The sequence below is a fragment of the Camelina sativa genome, chromosome 19 (assembly GCF_000633955.1).
Source record: "Camelina sativa cultivar DH55 chromosome 19, Cs, whole genome shotgun sequence".
NCBI classification, from domain to species: domain Eukaryota; kingdom Viridiplantae; phylum Streptophyta; class Magnoliopsida; order Brassicales; family Brassicaceae; genus Camelina; species Camelina sativa.
This window is the reverse complement of record NC_025703.1, coordinates 2,970,786-2,994,123: the sequence shown is the minus strand read 5'-3', so window position 1 is coordinate 2,994,123 and position 23,338 is coordinate 2,970,786. Positions and strand designations below refer to the sequence as shown.

At 37.1% G+C, this 23,338-nt stretch overlaps 4 protein-coding genes across 6 annotated transcripts; 2 read left to right on the top strand and 2 right to left on the bottom strand.

Annotated features, from left to right (window-relative positions):
• Positions 8,474–11,932, bottom strand: LOC104764406 (DEAD-box ATP-dependent RNA helicase 50-like). Its single transcript, XM_010487928.2, has 8 exons — positions 11,536–11,932; positions 10,536–11,440; positions 10,237–10,431; positions 9,970–10,157; positions 9,630–9,843; positions 9,402–9,533; positions 9,132–9,307; positions 8,474–9,025 (listed from the first exon to the last, which is right to left on the bottom strand). Exons 1-8 carry the CDS (start codon positions 11,798–11,800, stop codon positions 8,788–8,790), a joined length of 2,313 nt encoding a protein of 770 aa, XP_010486230.1. The 5' UTR covers positions 11,801–11,932; the 3' UTR covers positions 8,474–8,787.
• On the top strand, positions 12,124–13,763 carry LOC104764405 (RNA-binding protein 38-like). Its single transcript, XM_010487926.1, has 5 exons — positions 12,124–12,318; positions 12,814–12,949; positions 13,040–13,109; positions 13,191–13,296; positions 13,413–13,763. Exons 1-5 carry the CDS (start codon positions 12,160–12,162, stop codon positions 13,761–13,763), a joined length of 822 nt encoding a protein of 273 aa, XP_010486228.1. The 5' UTR covers positions 12,124–12,159.
• Positions 16,862–20,761, top strand: LOC104764403 (protein TRIGALACTOSYLDIACYLGLYCEROL 4, chloroplastic-like). Of its 3 annotated transcripts, none has more exons than XM_010487924.2 (6): positions 16,862–17,198; positions 18,703–18,751; positions 18,838–19,102; positions 19,300–19,654; positions 19,967–20,304; positions 20,419–20,761. In XM_010487924.2, the coding sequence occupies exons 1-6, from the start codon at positions 16,961–16,963 to the stop codon at positions 20,614–20,616; spliced, it is 1,443 nt and encodes a 480-aa protein (XP_010486226.1). In that variant the 5' UTR covers positions 16,862–16,960; the 3' UTR covers positions 20,617–20,761. The 3 variants fall into 3 exon arrangements, with proteins under 3 accessions (XP_010486226.1, XP_019097062.1, XP_019097063.1); XM_019241517.1 differs by having other exon boundaries at positions 16,863–17,160; positions 18,665–18,751; XM_019241518.1 differs by having other exon boundaries at positions 16,863–17,183; positions 18,688–18,751.
• LOC104764404 (tRNA pseudouridine synthase A 1) lies at positions 20,697–22,560 on the bottom strand. Its single transcript, XM_010487925.2, has 6 exons — positions 22,377–22,560; positions 22,176–22,266; positions 21,657–21,796; positions 21,198–21,560; positions 21,060–21,122; positions 20,697–20,978 (listed from the first exon to the last, which is right to left on the bottom strand). The coding sequence occupies exons 1-6, from the start codon at positions 22,449–22,451 to the stop codon at positions 20,739–20,741; spliced, it is 972 nt and encodes a 323-aa protein (XP_010486227.1). The 5' UTR covers positions 22,452–22,560; the 3' UTR covers positions 20,697–20,738.

Below are 23,338 nucleotides of genomic sequence, written 5' to 3'. Positions count from 1 at the left end.
TTTTTTTTTTTTTTTTTTTTTTTTTTTGCGGATAAGTCATTCCATCTTCAATTGTGAATATTTTCTTAGCCAGTATTGACAACAATGGAAGAGGGTTTTGTTCACTTGGCATTTGTTTCCAACCTGTGAAGAATGCTATGATGCGAGACTACTTAAATATGAAGAAGCATATGACCGACATTATAGTGACAGAGGTTAGTGAGATTTCACCAGTTGTCTCATTTTTGGAAGTGAATGATGTGATCCTCGAAGTTGATGGGGTGGCAGTAGAAGACAATGGGAAAGGTATATATATATATCTAATGGATTTAAATTAGTTGACTTTGAATTTTTGGTTGTTTCAATATGTTTCTCAATTTTTTTTGTTCTGTTTTGCACTCTACACTTTTATATGAGAACCTTGGATAAATTTGAATGGCTTTATTGCTTTGAAGAAACACACTGAACGAGTATCTATCAAAGTTGGGAGAGATGGAGAAGTTAACAACAACATGCCATTGACGCTTGTAAGTGTTGATGTAAGCTTGAAATAGCTTGAGGAGCAAGCTTAGTATATTTAGGAGATATCTAAATATACATATCTAAAGATTTAGGAGGAATCTAAATTATGTAATATTTGCTAAAGGTTGTTAGGCTACATATTTACTTGGTCTCTATAAAAGCTAATGTCGAGTTGTGGCATTAGACGTGAGAGAGAATAGAGATTTGAGAGAAGAGAGCTTAAGTTTTGAGTTATTTTATTAAGCAAATAAAGTGAGTTTTACTTTTATTCTTCTTGAAATTCTTAAAGCTTGATTCAATATTTGGTATCAGAGCTAGTATTGAATCAAACACAATCTCGAGAGAAACTTTTCTTGTTAAGAAAGAACCATGGGTGACATCGTTCTTGCCAAGCCGAAAGAAGGTAATTCTTCTAGCATCTAGTGTCTGATGTTGAATGCTGTAAATTATACAGTATGGGCGATGCGTATGAAGGTATTACTCAAGGTGAACAAAGTTTGGGAGTCTATCGAACCTGGATCAGACAACGGAGACCACAACGATTTGGCTAGAGCTCTTCTGTTCCAGTCTATACCAAAAGCTTTAATCTTACAGGTCGGAAACTTAGATACCTCTAAGGCTGTCTGGGATGCTATCAAAGCACGACATGTTGGAGCTGAGCGGGTGAAGGAAGCAAGGTTACAAACTTTGATGGCAGAGTTTGACAGAATGAAGATGAAAGATAGGGATACTATTGATGATTTCGTAGGTCGTCTCTCGGAACTATCCACAAAATCCGCAAGCCTAGGAGAAATCATTGAAGAACCAAAACTTGTTAAGAAATTTCTTAAAAGTTTGCCACGGAGGAGGTATATTCATATTATTGCATCACTGGAACAAGTTCTTGACCTAAACACAATGAGCTTTGAAGACATCGTTGGAAGGTTAAAAACTTATGAGGAGCGTACTCGTGAGGAAGAAGAAGATCAAACCACTGATCACGCCAAACTCATGTATGCAAATATGGATACACAGTCCTATCAAGGGAACAATGGTCCGGGACGTGGAAGAGGACAAGGTGGTCGGTTCTATGGCCGTGGAAGGGGACGTGGACGGTTCGGTAATCCACAGTTTGGTGGGTACAAACAAGAACGAGATAAGTCAAGGATTGTATGCTATCGGTGCGACAAGGTGGGACATTACGCTTCAAATTGTCCCGACAGGTTGCTTAAACTTCAAGAAACACAAGAAGTTGAAGGTGATGACACACAAAAGGCTGAAGAATTGATGATGCATGAGGTGGTGTATCTCAATGAAAGGAAAGTGAAGCCAAGCGAGCTTGATGCACATTTTGAAAACATATGGTATTTGGACAACGGGGCTAGCAATCACATGTCGGGCAACAACAAGTATTTTTCGAAGATTGATGATACAATCATAGGAAAAGTCCGGTTCAGACATGACTCACACATCGACATCAAAGGCAAATGATCTATACTGTTTGTAACTAGAGATGGAGAGAAGAAGGTGTTAGCCAATGTCTACTTTATACCAGGACTGAAAAGTAATATAATCAGGCTTGGGCAGGCTATCGAGTCCGGATGTGACATGAGGATGAGAGAGGACTACTTAACCTTGCATGATCAAGATGGCAGACTTCTGGTCAAAGCAAGTAGATCGAGAAACAGGCACGATAAGGTGGTTATGGACGTAGAACCCGCTAAGTGTCTGCAAGTTGCAACGGTGAGTGAGTCAACTAAATGGCATGCAAGATTGGGGCACATCGGCATTGAAACAATGAGAACAATGGTGAAGAAAGAATTGGTTGTAGGAATGCCGTGTATTATAATTGAAAGGGAAACTTGTGCTTCATATTTACTTGGTAAACAAGTAAGAAAAGTCTTTCCCCAAGCTACCTCGTTTCACGCTGCATGAACACTGGAACTTATACATGGAGACCTGTGTGGACCCATATCTCCATCTACATTGGCAAGGAATAGGTATATCTTTGTGTTGATTGATGATTTCTCCCGTTACATGTGGACTATACTGTTAAAAGACAAGAGCAAAGCCTTCGACAAATTCAAGAAATTCAAACTGCAAGTGGAGAAAGAGACTGGTGCCATGATCAAGACATTCAGGACAGATAGGGGAGGTGAATTCATGTCACATGAATTCAATTTGTTTTGTGAAACCACTGGAATTGAGATACATTTGACTACACCATACTCTCCTCAACAGAACGGAGTCGTAGAGAGGAGGAATAAAACTCTAATGGAGATGACTAGGAGCATGTTAAAACATATGAATGTACCCAATTACTTGTGGGGTGAGGCGGTAAGACATGCTACATATCTCTTAATCAGAGTTGCAACAAGGGTTATGATCGAGAAGACTCTGTACGAGGTCTACAAGGGACGAAAACCAAACATCCAGCACCTTCGTGTCTTTGGGTGTATTGGGTTCGCGAAAACAGAGACACCATTTCTCAAGAAGCTGGACGATCGTTCAAGACCGTTAGTTCACCTCGGTACGGAGCCTAGGTCGAAGGCCTATCGATTATTAAACCCAACCACTCGAAGAATTGTGGTTAGTAGGGATGTGATCTTCGATGAATTAAAAGGTTGGGAATGGAGCACTGTAGGTGGTGAAGAAACTGAAAAACAAGGAATGTTAAGATTCAGGTTTGGGGAGTTTGGAAACAATGGTCTTCAAGGAGAAGAAGTTGCAGTCGAAGAAAGAAATTCAGAAGCAGAACATGATACAGAGGAGAAAGATGAGAGTGACGTTGATGAAGATGAAATCACGGCTGATATTCCCAGGCTCGAAATAGAGGATGACTCTATACTAGAATAGAGTCAACCGACGTTGAGGAGATCGCAGCGATAAGTCGTAAAGCCCAAGTATCTTGACGATTATGTTTTGATGGCTGAATTGGAGAGTGGGCAACTGTTGCAAGTAGTGAATGAAGAACCATGGGATTATGATGAAGCCAAGCAGCTTAAAACATGGAGAGAAGCATGTGAAGAAGAAATTTCTTCTATTGAAAGAAACAAAACTTGGGACTTAGTTGATCTTCCTTCTGGAGTTAAGCCAATTGGCTTGAAGTGGGTGTTTAAGCTGAAAAGAAACTCAGATGGAAGCATTAATAAACACAAAGCAAGACTGGTGGCTAGAGGTTATGTGCAGAGACACGGTGTTGACTTCGATGAGGTATTTGCTCCGGTAGCAAGGATTGAGACGGTTCGATTCATCATTGCACGGATGGGAGGTTCACCATCTTGACGTCAAAACCGCGTTTCTTCACGGTGAGCTAAAGGAAGTAGTATACATAACTCAGCCGGAAGGATTTATAGTCGAGGAAGGAGAGGATAAAGTGTATAAATTGAATAAAGTACTCTACGGGTTAAGGCAAGCACCAAGGGCTTGGAATCAGAAGCTAAACGAGATTCTTAAGGAGCTTAAGTTCATAAGGTGCTTGAAGGAACCATCACTGTATCGTAAACAAGAACAAGGTCACCTCCTTCTTGTCGCAGTCTACGTGGATGACCTTTTGGTCACAGGTTCGAACTTAAGAATGATACTCGACTTCAAGAGAGGAATGGCTTCAAAGTTTGAAATGAGTGACTTGGGAAAGTTGACTTACTACCTTGGAATCGAAGTTGCTCAGTTTAGCGGTGGCATTGTGCTCAAACAAGAAAAATATGCGGAGAAGATTCTTGAGGAAGCTGGAATGAGTAAATGCAATCCGGTTCACATACCAATGGACCCGGGGTTGAAGCTGTCTAAAGCACCAAAAGAAGAGTGTATCGATGGACAAGAGTATAGAAAGAACATTGGATGCTTAAGGTATTTACTCCATACACGACCTGATCTTTCTTATTCCGTCGGTGTGCTAAGAAGGTATATGCACGAACCAAAGGTATCGCATGGTGCAACATTAAAGCAAGTTCTTCGATACTTGCTTGGGACACTCTCCTATGGTCTCGTGTTTAATCACATGGATAAGAGTGGACTGGTTGGCTACAGTGATAGTAGTCACAACGTGGATGAGGATGACAGTAAGGGTACAACCGGTCATATATTTTATCTCGATGGGTGTCCTATCACGTGGTGTACGCAGAAACAAGAGACGGTGGCTTTATCCTTGTGCGAGGCAGAATTCATGGCAGCCACGGAGGCTGCAAAACAGGCGATTTGTTGCAAGACCTTCTTGGAGAGTCTACTGGAGTGACAAGTGAAAAGGTAACACTTCGTGTTGATAACAAGTCTGCCATTGCACTTATTAAGAACCCGGTGTTTCACGGTCGGAGTAAGCATATACATACTAGGTACCACTTCATCCGTGAATGTGTTGAGTGTGAGCAGATAGAGGTTGAGCATGTTCCTGGGAGTGTGCAAAATGCTGACATTTTAACAAAGGAACTTGCAAGGATCAAATTTAAGGAAATGAGAAGTCTTATTGGAGTTCAAGATGTGAAGGGAGATCACTTCAAGCTTAGAAGGGACAATGTTGATGTAAGCTTAATAGCTTGAGGAGCAAGCTTAGTATATTTAGGAGATATCTAAATATACATATTTAAAGATTTAGGAGGAATCTAAATTATGTAATATTTCCTAAAGGTTGTTAGGCTAAATATTTACTTGGTCTCTATAAAAGCTAATGTCGAGTTGTGGCATTAGACGTGAGAGAGAAAAGAGATTTGAGAGAAGATAGCTTAAGTTTTGAATGATTTTCTTGAGCAAATAAAGTGAGTTTTACTTTTATTCTTGTTGAAATTCTTAAAGCTTGATTCAATAGTAAGTTCTTTCATTAATTAATACTTAAACAACTGGGTCAATTGTTTGTGACTGATTTGTTGAAGAGATCAAAAAAAGTTTGAAAGTTCTCATTGTTTTTTTTTTGTTAGATTGATGATTGGTGTACAATTACAACCGATTATCCTTCTCCAAGTTATTATATATTTGCAGTATTAGTTTTCACAGAATGTATCGAAGGTGGGAGTGTGACAAATATTTTTCCTCTTTCTTAATTTCTAGATTCAGTTTTTCAGTTATTTTTCCTCTTTCTTGATTTCTGTTTCCGTTTATGTCTTCCTCTTTCTTAATTTATGTTTCCGTGTGTGTTTCCTTGAGCATGAGACTTAGAGTAATCCTGTTGGTGTAGGTGTTGGAGGATGATGTTAACAGGATATATACTTCATTCGATGATTTGCGCTAATGGAGAGACAGTGAACAGTCTCCAACAATTGTGTGAGCTAATAGTATCTTCACATGAATATGTGAGGATAGATTTAGAAGACAACATGGTGGTTATAATCAGCTTAAGCTCTCATAAAGAGTCACATGATCAGCTCTTGAAGTCTCACTGGGTGATCTTTGCAATGTCTGAAAACATTGAATACACCCTTATTTGCTTTGGAGAAGATCAAGAATTATCGGACTAGCTCTATCTCTTCTAGTTTTATTGTGTTTAATTCTAGACAGACTCCTTCTCTCACTTTTATTTTTGTTTAATTCTTGTATGAGACATTTTATTTTGTTTAATTCTTGTATGAGACCTTTTATTGTGTTTAGTTCTTGTATGAGACGCATTAGACTTATCTTGTATGAGTAATTTGTATACTCTATCATACAAGTAGTATTCCATTTTCTTCTTCTTTTACGAAATTACCAGCTAGGAGAAACTGACTGAGTGATGTGTTAAGTACTAACTATTATCGTGTTTATAATGAAGTGGTTTGTGTGATACTGTTTAGATGAGATTTAGGGATTCAGAAGGGGGTGAATTGATCTGCCAATAGCATCTGAGTATTTATAATGAAGTATGTCTATAAGAGAATGAAAACTCCAAAAGTTTGGTTAAAGTTGAGTTTTTTTTTTTTAACGGGCCACCAATACAACAAATAAATCAAAATTTTGTTTAAAGTTGAGTTGTTTAAAGCCAAAATCATCGAATGAAGTAATCTTGGCTTTTCTCCATTTGAATGATTTTACCCAAAAGCCAAACTCAACTTTTGGGTAAAGCTATTCTCCAAAAGTTACAGTTNTTTTTTTTTTTTTTTTTTTTTTTTTTTTAAATTTAAAAAACGAGAGATGAACAACAAAAAAATGTAATCTTTAATCTACTTTTTTCCCAAAATTCTAGTTTTTTTTCAAATCCAGAGATGAACCCAGAAAATAAATTTTAGCTACAAATATAGTGAGAAAAAGAGCGGAAATTAAAGTGTGTGACAAGAAGTATGACGAATGATGATGGAGACCTTTGGAGTGCTTAGATATGAATTAAGTTAATAGTAAATAAATTTTAAATGGGAGAGTTTTTTTTTAAAAGCAAAATTACTGAGCATCTCCAATGGTTGGATCCATTTTTTGGGATCTAGCAATATTTGTAACTGAAAAAAATGAAAAAGTTAAAAGTTAGACATTGGAGCAAGTTTATTAGTTTTGACATAGTCCAATGGAAGGATCTAAAAATTCAAATTTTAAAAAACTTGTGTAAACATAAAAGTGAGAATGCTTAACACACAAGGCAAAGATGTTTATCACAAAACTTCAGCTGATAAAGATGTGTTGATATGTATACCATGGTTACAATGTCATGAAGCCTAGATTCAATAACTACTATGCTAGGTGATTTTTTCCTTGGGACATTGGGACAGAAAGGAATTACCTTGAGCCAACGTCCCCAAGCCCATGTAGCCAGACAATAGTTGCTAGGTGCTTCCCTTCGGGCTTAACCACATGAGTTTTCCCAAACTCAACTGCTCTTCTAAAATTTCTTTCTGAGATGGTGTTGCAATTAAGAATTGTCTTTAATATTTTTCCATTCAAGCTCACTCAAAAACGAAACAATAAGTAAAAAAGAATATACTAACCTGAACCAACTGCAGCACCGGAGACACTCATACTGGAGGACAAGCAATGTCGTGAACAAGCACTACGCAATTAAAGAAAAAAAAAACACAATAAGAAGGCAAGGGACTAACATTGTAAGACAGATACATACGTCTGATGAACTCTCAAAGCCGAGAAAAAAAGTAGAATGACACAGTTACCTCTAAGAGTTTCCCATCTGTCTGAAATTGCTCATATATGGATCAATTGGTTGTTGTAAACAAGAAAAATAACCAATTAACCACTGATATATGAACTAACTACATAGAGAGAAGCACATGGACTTTAACGGCAAAGAAAATAATCTGATTCTTTTTCATAAAACGTTCCGCAAGACATTGATTAGTGAGAAAATTAGCTAGCCATCAAACAACAATCGAAAGTATAACCACAAAGATTTGGGTAAATTTTGTTTAAAGCCAAAATAAACATAGGATTTGTGTTTAACACTTCCTTACCAATTTGTGAATTTAGGCAGTTGTCATTTCAATTCTTTTTACCCAACGTAAACTTTAGATCATTTAAAGCTTTAAAAATGGTTGACATCTCTGTTGAAAATCTTACAAATAAAATAACCCTTTAATTACAAATAAACATAACATTTAGACTAAATGTTGATGCACCAAATATGCCCATATTGCTTGCAGCGGTCTAAAAGTAAATATATTTTCGGCCCCCTTTTCTACAAAAGTTCCTTTAGTCAAGTTGGTTACGTTTAGTCTTGAGTAAGGAATAGGTGCACGGTTCGAAAATCTAACATGCTGCTGTTATATATTTTTACTTTTCTTTTTAAGCTCATTAATTTTGTAGGCCCAATATTTTTTTGTTGCTTGCGGCCCATATATTTATTGCGCCGGCTATGCTCATGATCGTAAGTCGTAACGTCGATTAACTGAAGGAAGTAATGTATTCGGTTTCGGGATTCTACGAAGGTAACAAAGCTTTGTTGTTTTTAAGATTGTTGGTTACTAAAGCTGACACAGTTCTATAAAATATATAAAGTTACCTAATCAACTTTTTAATTAATTAGTCATCGTATGGAAAACGATTGTGAGTTATGCTTTTTTATATAACAAGTTATTTTTTGGTCATGCAACAAATTTAAGTACCTGAGATTTAGAAACAAGTTAAATATCCAATCAAAATTGTCAACAACTCAATAACTTGAATTTGCAAAAAGGAATATACAGCAAATATGCTCCGCATGTTGATTAACAAGGATGCCATGCTTGATTCATCACTAGCTCTTCTTACGTGACTAAATTAGCCATCTTGCATCACATTACAACAACAAAAAGAAGTACCATTACCCTTGCTTACCCAGCTGCTCATCATGATGACTTGAACGGCTCCATAACTTGACACAGAGATTGCAGTAAGGAGAAGGAGCAGACAGATGAAAGAGTTACTTTATGTTGTGGATTCGTAAGCGCTTGGGACATCATGAACTGGGTGACCCTTCTGATTTCGCTCAATTATCCTCTGTGCCAACCTTACTTGCTTCCCCACCACAAAGATGAAAGCCTTTCCTTCTCCTCTAGCCCCTCTTGCTGTTCTTCCTACACGTCTCACGTATTCACTGGGGTCACGCGGGAAGTCAAAGAGCACCACATGATCAACACCAGAGAAATCTATCCCACGGGAGGCTCTGCCATTGATTCGGAAAGAAAAAAGGAGAAAGAAAAAAAGGTTAAAATAATGTTCAGGCAATATAGCATCATAGAAGTGATACTAGTAACCCAAAAATGAAGTACCTATCCGTGCAAACCAGAAACAGTGAATTTTCTTCCGGCTGAGATAAGGTGAATTCTTCCATGTTTGTAAGCCTTGACCCTTGTGCAAGTGCTGCATGAAAAGGTAGGACATGCAACTGCCTTTCCTTTCTATCAACCCGCTTAAATATATTCTCAACTTTCCTACATGTCTCAATCTGCAAATAATAGGGTAGAATTTTCTACATGAGACTGAGACGTCCAAATAGACTCAAGTAGTAGCGAACAGCGGTAGGTGGGGCACTATGGCACCTTATTGCAGAAAATGATAGTTTTGGGAACAGGGTTTTCCTCCACAATCTGAAGAAGAGCAGTTTTCTTGTTCTGAAAAGCAGTCTCAGGAGTTTTCTCTGCATTATCATCTCCACTGCAGTCAACAAGAATCTGCATGGAGCAACTCAACATTGGGTAGGTACGATCAAAAGAAGATAATTCAGCAATCAAGTATATATTTCCCAATCACTAATTTTTTATACCAACCTCTTCGAGAGCATTACTAACACGGTGCACACGAGGTCCCATTACAACTTCACAATCAGGGAAAACTTCAACAAGTTTGTTATATATCTCAAGCGGCAAGGTTGCTGTAACAAACAGATACTGTGCAGTAACAGGCGAAGAGTTTATTAGACTTTGCAGGGCTGCCTCAAACTCATCGTCGCCAAAGAGTATATCCACTTCATCCAAGATGGCACTGCAAGACACGTTACCAAGATTGTACCCCATCAACTTCCGTACATAAGTTAATGTTCATCTTGTTAAATTTGATCTTTATTCAAAAGAGCATGGAAATTTTGCTTTGTTGAAAGATTTAAAGTACCATCTTAAATTTGATAACCCCAAAATTCCTTCTTTCATTAGGTACGTGAAACGCCCTGGTGTTGCAATCAAAACGTCAACACCTTGCTCTAAGTTTTCTAGCTGGGTTCGTTGTCTGAAGCCACCCGTCACTACCATGGAACGGAAAGGGACCCCAGACTTTGATATTGATCTACAGTTAGCAAGAACCTGTCAAGTATTTCATATGTATCAACCAATTGTCTTCAGCTAAAACCATTCACATAATTAAGCAATGAATCAACCTAACCTGAGAAGCCAACTCTGCAGTTGGTACCAGAACAATAACACGAGGACACCCAGGGGAGGATTTGCTAATTCCTTGAAGTTCTTCTTCTCTGAGACGCTGAATAACAGGGATAAGATATGAGAGTGTCTTGCCTGATCCACTTTGTTCAGCTATGATACAACTCTTTCCATCAATAACTGGTGCAAAAGCCAGAGCCTGCATCATGGTAAACAAGAATGGTAAAACAATAACAGTTAAGAAAATTGTATACATACACATGCACCTAGATCATTTATTAAGAAGGAAAATAAAGTCTGAACCTGAATGTGTGCCGGGCGATCAAAATTCTGTTCCTTTAAGGCCTTCATCATATCTTGACTACATCCAATTTCAGCAAAAGTTTTCCGGCTAAAAAAGCCAGTCTCCCTAGTAGCATTGGTTTTATTCCTTTGCTCTCTCCAATCGTCCATATCTCTTGCATATACAACAGAACGCCTATCACCCCAACCCCGAGAGTTACCAGCAGAGCCTTTTGAATACGATCCTCCTCTCTCGTTATTACTGAACCTTTGAGGATTATAAACCTCATCATAAGCTTTATCACGTCCCTGGAATGTATCCAAGTCTTTGGCAACAAAACGCTTATCCTCCCTACCCCTAGAGTTAACAGCAGAGTCTCTTGAATATGAACTCCGTGATCCTGCTCTCTCATTGTCAGTATACTTTCGAGGGTTTGAAACCTCATCAATAGCTCTATCACGTCCTTCAAATGGATCTAAATCTCTTGCAACCGAAAGCCTATCTCCCTTACCCCTGGAGTTAGCATCATAACCTTTTGAATATGAACTCCGTGACCCTTCTCTCTCAATATCTTCATCATCTCCTCCTAATCTATCAAAATCCTTTCTTGACTCTCTAGATTCCCTCACTTTGCTGAATCTTTGAACCTCTTTTTTCTCAAAAGATTTGCCTGATCTAGGAATAGCCTTCATAGCAAGCTTCTTCCTCATCAAATCAAGAATTGAAGATGAACCAACAAAACCTTCATCCTCGTTAAAATCCCCATCATCAGAGGCGTCATCCTCATCTTCGTCCTCCTCACTATGACTCATATGCTGCTTTTTCTGCGTTACCTTTCCAACAAGAGCTTTTACTTTTTGAGCCTTTAGCCTTCCGAAACTAGCAGTTACACCTCTCGAACGCGAACCGTTTCTTCTCCCAGATTCTACAATTCCATATCAAATCACCAAAATCATCAATCACAAAAACCACAATTCGAGGAGGAAGACAAAAGAATCAAACCAAATATGATATTATTACCTGAGGGAATCGAATCGGAAGAAGGCGGAGGAGGATGAGAGAAGCCATTATCCTTATCCGCCGCAGTGATGATAACGAATCCGTCGTCGGTGGAATCGTCGTAAGAGCTCGAAGTTTCCAACGGCCGCCGAGTGAAACCACCACTAGATACCACTCCTCCGCCTCCGCGGTTACGAAACAATCGCACAATCTCACTCCGATTACAGATATTATTATTATTCCTCGCCGGAAAATTAAAACACGGTGGTGGAGCTCTCGCCAACATCTCTCCCTCTCCCTCTTACCACCAAGTATCTCGTCTCTTCTTCCTTTGGTCTCTCCTCCTCTATAACACTTCTTCTAAAGCTAAGCAGAGAGTAGAGTGGGAAAATAAAATAAACGGTAAAGGTGTAGAGAAGATTCGAGATAAGGCCATATGAGAGAGACGACATTACCCAAACCCAAAAGAAAAAGAAAAAAAATGAAAAAAAAGTCAAACTAAATATTTGACTTATATTTCAATTAGGAAACTAAATTTACCTAATCTCTCTCTCATTATAAATACCACACTACTAAACTCCTCTTTAACAACGATTGCAGCTTCTGTTTTCTCTGCTGTGTTAGAGATCGCTTCATTCATTCATCATGTCTCAAACAAATCAGCCTAATAAGATCTTTGTTGGGAATTTAACATGGAGAACAACATCAGAGGATTTGAAAACACACTTCGAACAATTCGGAGAAGTGATTGATGCTAACGTTGTTTGTGAAACTTATCCTGTACGATCCAAAGGCTATGGTTTTGTAAGTACCTTCTTTTTTCCCTAATTCTGTTTCATAATGATGAACAATTTATTTTACAATTTGCATGCTTCTTGTGAATTACATTCTCATGTTTGGTTTGATATATCTTTTAAAAGTATATTTGTTGTTGTGAGCCTTGGGACTATGCTCACGTTTGTTTGTATGTATAATACGATTTTTTCTTCTAATTTATTGTGATAGATATCCTTTGAACAAAGACGTACGTGTTCTCTGTAGGTTAAAATTTGTAAAACGTTTGTATATATGATATTTAATGCTAGAGATATCATTAGGGTTTTTTTTGCTAATATCCAATCACTTTTTTTTTAAACACTTCGTTTATATTTCTCATAAGAATTTCGTTTATATTGGAGTATATATTCTCATGTTTTTTCTGTACTTCTATATATTCAATGCTTTTGATGTTTTCTAATCTCAAAAATTTTACACTATTTATAAAAATTTGTTTTGTTTTTTGGGGATTTGAAAATTTAGGTTACTTTTAAAGAGACAGAGTCTGCTGTTAGAGCTCTAGAAAATCCGACCCCGGTCATTGATGAGAGAACAACCAATTGCAATTTGGCTACTCGTGGTGGTGCAAAGAAAAACATGAACCTTCCTAACCAAAATGGTTTATTCTATTTTTAATTCGAGTTTTTTTTTTTCTGTAGCGAAAATTTCTCAAATAAATTTGTGTTTTCCATATTTTTAAAATTTTCAGGATCGTTAAATCAGGTGAGACCACCACATCAATATCAGCAACCACCTCCATTTTGTCTTCCCCCTGTCTGGTAAGTTCGATATAAGTTTGTTTAAAACTGAATATTGTTTTCATCTAATTTCTTTGGATTTATCTTTTTTAATATGTACAGGCCGGATACGGTTAGAGGATGCTATCTCTACTCGTTTCACAATCCATACACGTATAGTCCATATTATAATTTTTACCCAACACCAACACCAACACGAACAGACATGGTTAGAACTTATATTTCCATATAGTATATATTGTGTTTTTGATTAACTCTTTTCAAATTTTACTAATGGTGTATCTGCGGATTTGTTGCTCATATGGTTTACCATTCATGACGCAGTGGCATCAGCCAAACCCACGACATGCCGTCACTTTTTCAAATCAGAGATCATCGTTTCGATGTGTTGAAGTTAACAATGAAACTGATGGAGAAGCTGTATCTCAAAGATCATCGGTTCGGATTGAAAGTGTTAGCGAAACTGATCAGAAAATTATCGCGGATGCTGCGCACCATGACAATGAAGAGGCGGTTACAAAACCAGATGTTGATCAACAAACGGTAGAAAGCATGTGTGAACAAAGACATGACACCAAACAAGACGAAGATGTAACAATAGAGCTTGACAACGGAATTGAGGTTACACACCAAGACGAGAGAGTCGTTGAATATGTAGTTGAAGAAACTCCATAATTAAACGATGTTGGTCATGTAAACAATGGTGAAAAGAGACACGAGAAACAAACCACATTTGCATTACCATCAAACTTTTTTTTCTTCTTCTATTAATTAACTACTGTTATTTAGTACGATACTTTTTTATTATCCAATATTTACTCTAGACTCTAGTTAGTACATAATTAATAGCATTATGGAGGGGTTATATACGCATGCACATATATATTAAGGTATGGAACCTAACTAGTTATGTAGTAGTTTCTCGTCTTTTTTTTTGGTAAGTTAGTAGTTTCTCGTCTTTTGTATTCGGTATATATGCTGAGTTAACAAATTTGATATATATTTTCCGTGGGTAGTTCCCTTTTCTAGAGATAGAATGATGGGCACACATTAAAAGTAGGAGTTTTATGTACGTTGAGATGTACTTTGGGATTTGGTTCTTGCTCCTTTGCTTGACCTTACGGACCATCTTAGGTACTATTAATCTAAGCCAGCGCAATATATACTTTTGGCGAGGAATCGAATGTAGCTATATAAATTGGAATATAGCAAAGTTACTTATTACTCTAGATTGTACGTATCGTCTAATCATATGATTTTCTTTTTCATCAAGAGAATTTAAGGTCATGTGAAGTACAAACTTTATTTTGATAACAGCAAATATTATATTTTCTCATCATATAAACAAAGAGAAGGGTAAAATATTTAAAGTAAAAGCCGTAGGACATGTTCCCAAAAGGTTTAAAAACAAAAAAAAAAAAAAATCCAAAGGCGAGAAACTTGGGAGAAGGTAAGAATTTTAGAAAGGGTAAGAAAGTGACTAAGCCTATATATAGAAATAGAATGGTGGATACTTAACCACCAAGGAGTGCTTTCAAGCTGGCTTAAAGTTGGTGGTACAAAATACTACTAGAAAAAGGAGCTAGACACACCGCACATGGATTATTAGTAAACACAAATATCTTCTTTCTTCTTCTCGATTATAAGCATATCGAGCTCTGACTGATTCTTTCGTTGCTTTTGTATCGATTCGTGCCTAGCTACAAAAGCTTCTTCTTTCTACGTACCATATATTCGTTTTCCTTTTCCAAAAGTTTTGTATTATAAAGAAGTGAGTTTTGATTTCGATTATATGGTGCATATCGTCTTATAATAAGAACGGCTGATTATTTGGCCAACTTATACCTCTTCAACTTTGTCTAGTGAAGTCACAAATTATCCAAAAATCATAGTAAATAAATGTAATTAAATAGTGAATTTTGTTAACAAAAGGGAGTATATTATCAGATTATATTGGTTTTATTAAAAATCATCCCGTAGATCTATTCCCTATCGAAGTTTAACCTCGAGAACAAATTTTCTTGGTTTCCAAGATAACCTTTTTTTAGAAAAGATGGTCCTATCTAAAATATATAACTTTCGGTTTAAGACTAGTGTTGACCAATCGGATACATACTAATTTCTCTCACCGATACTTGTACATGCATTACAATCAATCTTCTCATTAACAGCTTTATGTAAACTCTATGTGAATTATTTACTATATTGTTTTCCAAGGGGGAAGCTTTGTTTTCTTTTTAGTTTGAGGAGACTAATTATATAGTCATCATATTCATTCATTCATTCTAAGACGGTTATATTTGTTTTAGTTGTGATAGGTGAGCGGTAAAATCACTTAGACACGGGTAAAGTGGAAAATTACGCATTTAAAGTTATCTTAAGACGGCCAACCGGTTGGATACTTTAGTTCCACCAAAACATAGCAAAAGTGTAAATATGCATTGTATGCAATGATATAACGTATTGTATATAGATAAAAACACATAAGCAAACTGGACAGACTTAACCAAATGATGATTATGTTTATTAAAATCACATAGAAAACATATACACTAGCTAGACAAAAACAGAAAGAACAAAAGAAAGAAACAAATTTTCTTTCAGACTACAAATTAACGTTGCGGAGCTGGTGAAGGCTGAAAAGGTGAGAGAAGAATCAGTCGCGAGTCTCGTGGAACCTTTTGATAAAATCAGTGGATCTCCGGTTAATAGCTGGTTCGACGAGGTACCAATTATAGAAGTTGGCTTCACTATCTTCACCATACATCTCGTCATCCGTTCCTGCCTGGTTTGATCTCTGTCTGCGTCGCCACCACGCCTTGAAGCTGCCAAAGAAGCTAAAGAAGAAACGCCACGAACCTCCCATTATGATCCTTTAGGGAGAGAGAGATAGAGAGAGAGGGATGTATTTTGCGTGTATATATGTATCTAAAGCTAGATAAGCATGTGAAGGAAGGTGAGTCTGATGGTTTAGGGTTCAAAACTCAAGGTCCCTTTATATATAAGGCTGGGACAAGTTGGAATCCTAGAGGAACCATGCACGAAACACCCCACCAATCAATTAAAAAGAACTTTTCACTTCTTAACATTTTTATATTCACATAGAATATATAAACACTACAGAACGTATCAAGAGATTATTTGTCGCTAGCTGCAGTTATTTTAATCATTACATAGGCAGTAGTAATTATCGTGAAAAAAAAGCAAACTTTGAATTTAAAGCTTTTGTAATTGCCACGGAAAATATAGCACATTTCAATCGTTCCACATTGATAAATCAATATTATGTACATTTTTTTGGGGTCCTAAGATGGATTCACATTCAGATTACTAAAATTACATAACTTCCAAAGTCCCATAATACTATATATATAGAGTTTACAAAAAACTTTGAATGAAAAAGAAATAGAATATATCTAAATCCGCATTTTGAAGATTGGCCACTCATTTTTTAGTGCAGGACACCCATGGAAATAAAAAAAGGTGTTTATTTATTTTTCATTTTTTTTGTTTTTCATTGTTTATTATCGAGGTTAAGATGAATTTTCAAACTCCCTTAGTAAATTATCTGTTCTATTTTATTTTACTAGTATCAATATATCTAGTTAAGTTCATCTTGGTGCAACGTTGTTGTTTGACAAAATCGTTTGCGTTTGCGTTTTTTTTGTCACACCAATTTAGCAGATCAACAACAGTAGTCACGTAAATGCTCCGTCACTTGGGGTCCAAATAAAAACGGTAGGCACTCCTCTATATGAAAATAAAAAACGGCAAGGTGTGTATTGGACTAATCCAGAGTAAGACTGTGTTGTTTGGTCATCTCGAGGTCAGCTGGTTGTAGAAATCGAGCGACGGCGGCAGAGACGACGGCGATGAACAGACTAAGATGGGTCGCAGAGGGAGACATCTGGGACCTCGATATGTCAACTCCGGTGACACTCGAGGCCACCGCACGAGCTGTTTCAGACGATCCTCTTCCTCTAGGTGTCTCCAGAGGCACTCATCTCTCTCGCTCAAAGCAAGTTGAGTTCTTTCACCGATTCATGGCCGCACCTCTCATCCCTTCCTTCTCCTCTATCCGTTCCAACACCGGAGATGGAGGCGGCGATGGTGGTTTCTCTCTTCAAAGAGTCCTCACTCTTCCTTTCTCCAATAACTGGTATACATACTTAAAACCAATTTCAAAACCCTAACTTTATCCTGATAGTTTCCACGATGATTGATTTGCTTTTTTGAAATTCCAAGGTTTGTGTCTCTTCTGGGTCAATTCAATGTTCAGAGATTCGTATCGGAGGTTAAAAAGAATGAAGCTTTTGGTCGAAGGGCTTCGTCTACAGCAGCTTCTCGTTTAAACGCAATTGGCAAGCATTTGAAGGACAAATCTTTGTATGCATTGGGTTTTTGCTCTGAGTTGTTGTTAACACCAGATGATACTTTGCTTCTTAGCTATGATACATACAAAGGTGATCTTAAGAAGACTCCTAGGGCTAAGGCTATCTTCAATCACAAGGCAATTTCTTTCTTACCTTCTTTTTTTATTTGTTGATGCTATTGATCTTTCTCAATTTTGGTTGGAATATGGAAATTGGGTCACTGAGCTTAAGAAGTCTGGTAGGTCAGTTTATCCTACAGAGCTATCGAACTTTTGCTCTATTGTCTCTTTCGATATAATCAATGTAGTTGGAAATGTGATAACCTTGGCTGAATTATCGTTCTGGATTATGGAGTTTGGGTCACTGAGCTTATGAAGTCCACTATACTTATTGTTCTTGACTCACTTTTCTTTTTTTTTCGTGGGTTTCAGTTTCCTCTTCACAATCTGACAGCAGAGGCGTTTTGGCCTGGACTATTTGTGGATAAACATGGTGAATATTGGGATGTGCCACTCTCAATGGCTATAGATTTAGCTTCTCTTCCTGCTGAGTCTGGTCTAAGTTACCATTTATGTTTACACCATAACAGTGGATCACCCAAGAAGTTTAATTCTGATACAATGGAAGTGCCTCCACCGTCTCTGCTTCCTGGATTGTCTCTAAAATCTGCAGTCTCCTATAGGTCAAACATGGATCTCTGGAGGGGTACCACCCCAAAGCTCGAAACTTGCAAGCCCTTTGACATCTTCCTTAGTAGTCCTCATGTTGCAGTATCTGGGATTATCGGTAAGTATAAGTTTATTCGACTCACTTCAGAAGTATTTTTAATTTCAAGACTGGAAGTTTTGTGTTTTCTCTAATACGTTTTTGTGCTACTCTGGTCATCTGAATTCTGCAACTATAATATTTGATGTGACAAAACCAGTGATGCAAAAAGTTAATTTGTAGGATCTTTTGGTTTCTTACGGCTATTGAATAGCTAATTTGTTATCCTCTGATTGAAAGTTTTATGTTTGAGTGAGCACTCTGCTTAGGAAGCACTGGTCTTTTTGATAATCTATTTGGTGTTAATAATAAGTTTCATTAATAATCCCACAGGCTCTGTGATGACCGCTGCATATGGTGAAAATTCAATCAGATCGAAATTTGAGAATGATTCTGAGGGTGTTGGAGGGTTCTCTCTTCATATTCCATCTNCTTCTCCTCTATCCGTTCCAACACCGGAGATGGAGGCGGCGATGGTGGTTTCTCTCTTCAAAGAGTCCTCACTCTTCCTTTCTCCAATAACTGGTATACATACTTAAAACCAATTTCAAAACCCTAACTTTATCCTGATAGTTTCCACGATGATTGATTTGCTTTTTTGAAATTCCAAGGTTTGTGTCTCTTCTGGGTCAATTCAATGTTCAGAGATTCGTATCGGAGGTTAAAAAGAATGAAGCTTTTGGTCGAAGGGCTTCGTCTACAGCAGCTTCTCGTTTAAACGCAATTGGCAAGCATTTAAAGGACAAGTCTTTGTATGCATTGGGTTTTTGCTCTGAGTTGTTGTTAACACCAGATGATACTTTGCTTCTTAGCTATGATACTTACAAAGGTGATCTTAAGAAGACTCCTAGGGCTAAGGCTATCTTCAATCACAAGGCAATTTCTTTCTTGCCTTCTTTTTTATTTGTTTGATGCTATTGATCTTTCTCAATTTTGGTTGATATGTGATTTATTTGTTGATTTTGGAATATGGAGATTTTGGTCTGGTAGGTCAGTCATATTATCCTACAGAGCTACGGAACTAGACTTGTGATTTCCATTGTTCTGATTCACTTCTCCTTCGTGGGTTTCAGTTTCCTCTTCACAATCTGACAGCAGAGGCGTTTTGGCCTGGACTATTTGTGGATAAACATGGTGAATATTGGGATGTGCCACTCTCAATGGCTATAGATTTAGCTTCTCTTCCTGCTGAGTCTGGTCTAAGTTACCATTTATGTTTACACCATAACAGTGGATCACCCAAGAAGTTTAATTCTGATACAATGGAAGTGCCTCCACCGTCTCTGCTTCCTGGATTGTCTCTAAAATCTGCAGTCTCCTATAGGTCAAACATGGATCTCTGGAGGGGTACCACCCCAAAGCTCGAAACTTGCAAGCCCTTTGACATCTTCCTTAGTAGTCCTCATGTTGCAGTATCTGGGATTATCGGTAAGTATAAGTTTATTCGACTCACTTCAGAAGTATTTTTAATTTCAAGACTGGAAGTTTTGTGTTTTCTCTAATACGTTTTTGTGCTACTCTGGTCATCTGAATTCTGCAACTATAATATTTGATGTGACAAAACCAGTGATGCAAAAAGTTAATTTGTAGGATCTTTTGGTTTCTTACGGCTATTGAATAGCTAATTTGTTATCCTCTGATTGAAAGTTTTATGTTTGAGTGAGCACTCTGCTTAGGAAGCACTGGTCTTTTTGATAATCTATTTGGTGTTAATAATAAGTTTCATTAATAATCCCACAGGCTCTGTGATGACCGCTGCATATGGTGAAAATTCAATCAGATCGAAATTTGAGAATGATTCTGAGGGTGTTGGAGGGTTCTCTCTTCATATTCCATCTGTAAATTCCGGATTCATGGCTGATGCCTTAGGGCGAGCATCACTCACAGCTCAATATGGAAGCTTCCAGAAGAACTTCTTTGATCTCACCCGTTTCCATGCTAGATTAGACTTTCCGCATGGTTTGAGGTTTCTTACCGGTGCCACTAGCGTCGCACAAGATCTTTTAAATTCTCGGCAGCCTAGTTTAGAAGCATTTCAGAAAATCTGCCCTGAAGTATTAGTTTCGTTACAGCAACAGGTAAAAGAAAGTATATTCTGCTCTGACCAAATAGTCTACCAGACAAAAAGAAATTCTTAAATTCATAGTTTCAGCTACTTGATTCGTAATAGTATTCTACGGATTTGGTTGCAGATTGTTGGACCGTTTAGTTTCAGAGTGGAGTCTGGAATTCAGATTGATCTGAAGAATGGAGCTACCCCCGTGACTGTAGATAAGACAGTATTTGCTATGGAATATGCTATTCAAGTGCTTGCTTCTGCCAAGGCTGTTGCTTGGTTCTCCCCACAACAGAAAGAAATCATGGTTGAGCTTCGTTTCTTTGAGACATAGTATCAGGACTTTCCACTCAAAATGTCTAGCTTGATCCTATGAAGATTGTAGTCGTCTTGCAGAGAAGTAAATAGACAATGTTTGATTTTTTTCAGTTTCTTTATGTTAAACAGAAGAATGATTTAATAGAAGGGAAGTTTACATCTTGTTATAGTGTGATGTCTACCAAAACTAGTTACAGGACAATCCAGTGGAAGCTTTAAATGGTCTTCCTTATACTTGATAGACACAAGACAAAGACCATGAGGCCGTGCAGGCAAAGTAGTATACTTTGCAAGCTCCCTTCTGTCTTTGGTTTCCAAAATCATTGGGACAATATCTGAATTCAATGCTTCTTTTCCAATCTGAATCAGCAAAGCTACCTGCAAATGTGGAAAGGACTCAGCAGACTAAAAACATTACTTCGCCGTGTCAAGCATCGTTAAAGAGAACACAGAACTAACCATGTTTCTCACTTGTCTGTACAAAAAGCCTGAACCTTCAACTTCAAGCTGTAGAAGAGATCCCTAAACACCCAAACATAGCAAAGGTTATAGCATATGACCCTTTTCGTAACTTTTTCAAGAATAAAGAAATTTTACCATTTGACTGATATCAAAGCGGGATATAGTTTTCAAAGGATCAGGCATTCCATCTTCCCGTGTAGCGTTAGCAAATGCAGAGAAATCATGCTTTCCAACAAAAAGTTTAGCAGCTTCCCGCATTTTAGAAGCATTCAGTTTATAAGCACAATGGAATGCCCAATGACGCTGGAACGGGTCCATGAAAGTGTCGTTGTATATCTGATAGCGGTAAATCTTGCTAGAGGCAGAAAAGCGAGCGTGAAACTCAGGAACCGCTGCACTCATCTCTCTGACACGGATATCTTTAGGGAGAAGACCGTTTAAAGCAGCGTGGATGCTATCCAAACTAGTATAATTATAAGGAGTGACAAAATGAGCTACCTGAAGAAGAAAAAAACAAGATTGGCCAAAGAGTTTGTGGTCAGATCAAAATTTCTTAAAGAGTTCAGAAAGAGAGATTTGGGATATAAGCCGAACCTGACCCCAAGCGTGAACACCAGCATCGGTCCTGCCTGCTCCAACAAGATGCAGCTCTTTCCTTTCGAGCTTTGTTATATGAATCAAGGCTTTCTCTAACATTGATTGGATCGTTGGTGGTGACTCCTGATACTGCCAACCTGAAGCCAACACACCATTCAATTCGATGTAAGGAAACAAGAATGATAGAAAGGGTCCAAGGTAGGAGCAAAATCCAAAACTTAAAGACTACAAAGTTGGAGAAATCTTGAGGTACGCTTTCAAATATACAAGAAAGATAACGGACATCAAGAGCCATAAGAAACGTTATCGGACATCAATGACGGAAGTGTCACAAACAATTTCTTCTTCCACTCTTTGTCACGCAGATTCAAAGTGAAATTTCAAGAAAGTAACACTTTTTATCTTTAACAGAATCTTCTAGAGTCTATGATGCAACTCTAGTATAGGTAAAAAATATACTCCTTGAGGATTAGGACTGTGCACTTTTGAATTGCTACGAACTAATACACAACGAACCTGCAAAGTTGGTGCCATCGTAGGCTATCACAAGGCGCCATTTAAAACCACCAGAATCACTAACTTTAACCAAATTGTTTAAGCTCGTCATCTGAAAACACACAAATTCAGATTAAATCATGAAATAAGACTTTCTTGGCATTTCGAAAGCCAGCAGAGAAGTCGCAACTCGGAGAAAGAGATTGTATCTGTGGAGCTTACGGAGACATTCTGAGGAGACGAGAGAGACCCATTAGTAAAGAGTGAAGGAGGAAGCGCTGGTGTAGCGCAACTCATCCTCTTCTTCTTCTTCTTCTTTTTCTTCTTCTTTTTCTTCTTCTTCTTCCTCTGCTTGTCCTCTGTGTGAGTCGTGTAATCCGATGATTCTGAATTTCTGATTAGGACAAGGCCAGTAAAACGGTGCGTATGGCGATTATTTAGATCAGACCGGACCAAAATAATACCAAAGCATGTCTATGACACAGTTCTATAAAATATTAAAACCTACCAAATCAGTTTTCTTCAATTATTGTGAATTATGCTTTTTTATATAACAAAGTTATTAGGAGATATCCCGATCAATATTTTTCCAAAATTTATAATATAATAATAAATTATTGTTATATATAATTTCAAATATTATATTGTTTGAGAATTGAGACAATATTTAATTTTATGTTATAATTGTTTGGTAAATTTACATATATATTTTTAAATACTAAATATTTTAGAATATTATAATATTTTAATGTGTTTGATGTATATTACCATTTTATATTTTTTGTTTGTTGTATTTGCATCATTATTTTGTGAAATATTTTAAAGTAGAATTATTATATTTTAATTCTGAGCAAATAAAATTATTAATTTATCAACCACATAAATTTAGATTTACCAATCCAGCGATGTGGAACATTAAAACACACGTTTTTTTATCTATAGATTGAGTAATATATCTTAATTTAAAAAAATTCAAATCACAATCTACATATTTATTTATCATATGTATTATATGATAATTCAAAATAATTTGTAAATAAAATTAAGAAAAGATGATAGGAAATTCATAATTTAAAATCTTAACAAAATCTTTCAAATATAGTTATTAAAATAATAATTTAGATACTTATATATAAATTCTTACTTTTTAAAATTCTGTTTGGTTTACAAATTTTTAAAATTAA

What these genes read in the sequence shown, in the direction of transcription:
- LOC104764406 (XM_010487928.2), bottom strand. Translation starts at nt 11,800, where the DNA reads ATGTTGGCGAGAGCTCCACCACCGTGTTTTAATTTTCCGGCGAGGAAT. An exon ending in TTCCGATTCGATTCCCTCAG is followed by an intron (nt 11,441 to 11,535) that starts GTAATAATATCA and finishes ATGGAATTGTAG; the next exon opens with AATCTGGGAGAAGAAACGGT. An exon ending in TTTCTGGTTTGCACGGATAG is followed by an intron (nt 9,026 to 9,131) that starts GTACTTCATTTT and finishes AATCAATGGCAG; the next exon opens with AGCCTCCCGTGGGATAGATT.
- LOC104764404 (XM_010487925.2), bottom strand. Translation starts at nt 22,451, where the DNA reads ATGAGTTGCGCTACACCAGCGCTTCCTCCTTCACTCTTTACTAATGGG. An exon ending in GCTTTGATATCAGTCAAATG is followed by an intron (nt 21,123 to 21,197) that starts GTAAAATTTCTT and finishes TTGGGTGTTTAG; the next exon opens with GGATCTCTTCTACAGCTTGA. An exon ending in ACAGACAAGTGAGAAACATG is followed by an intron (nt 20,979 to 21,059) that starts GTTAGTTCTGTG and finishes CCACATTTGCAG; the next exon opens with GTAGCTTTGCTGATTCAGAT.
- LOC104764403 (XM_010487924.2), top strand. Translation starts at nt 16,961, where the DNA reads ATGAACAGACTAAGATGGGTCGCAGAGGGAGACATCTGGGACCTCGAT. An exon ending in CTTCCTTTCTCCAATAACTG is followed by an intron (nt 18,752 to 18,837) that starts GTATACATACTT and finishes TGAAATTCCAAG; the next exon opens with GTTTGTGTCTCTTCTGGGTC. An exon ending in TAGTTTCGTTACAGCAACAG is followed by an intron (nt 20,305 to 20,418) that starts GTAAAAGAAAGT and finishes ATTTGGTTGCAG; the next exon opens with ATTGTTGGACCGTTTAGTTT.
- LOC104764405 (XM_010487926.1), top strand. Translation starts at nt 12,160, where the DNA reads ATGTCTCAAACAAATCAGCCTAATAAGATCTTTGTTGGGAATTTAACA. An exon ending in TTTTGTCTTCCCCCTGTCTG is followed by an intron (nt 13,110 to 13,190) that starts GTAAGTTCGATA and finishes TAATATGTACAG; the next exon opens with GCCGGATACGGTTAGAGGAT. An exon ending in CACCAACACGAACAGACATG is followed by an intron (nt 13,297 to 13,412) that starts GTTAGAACTTAT and finishes TTCATGACGCAG; the next exon opens with TGGCATCAGCCAAACCCACG.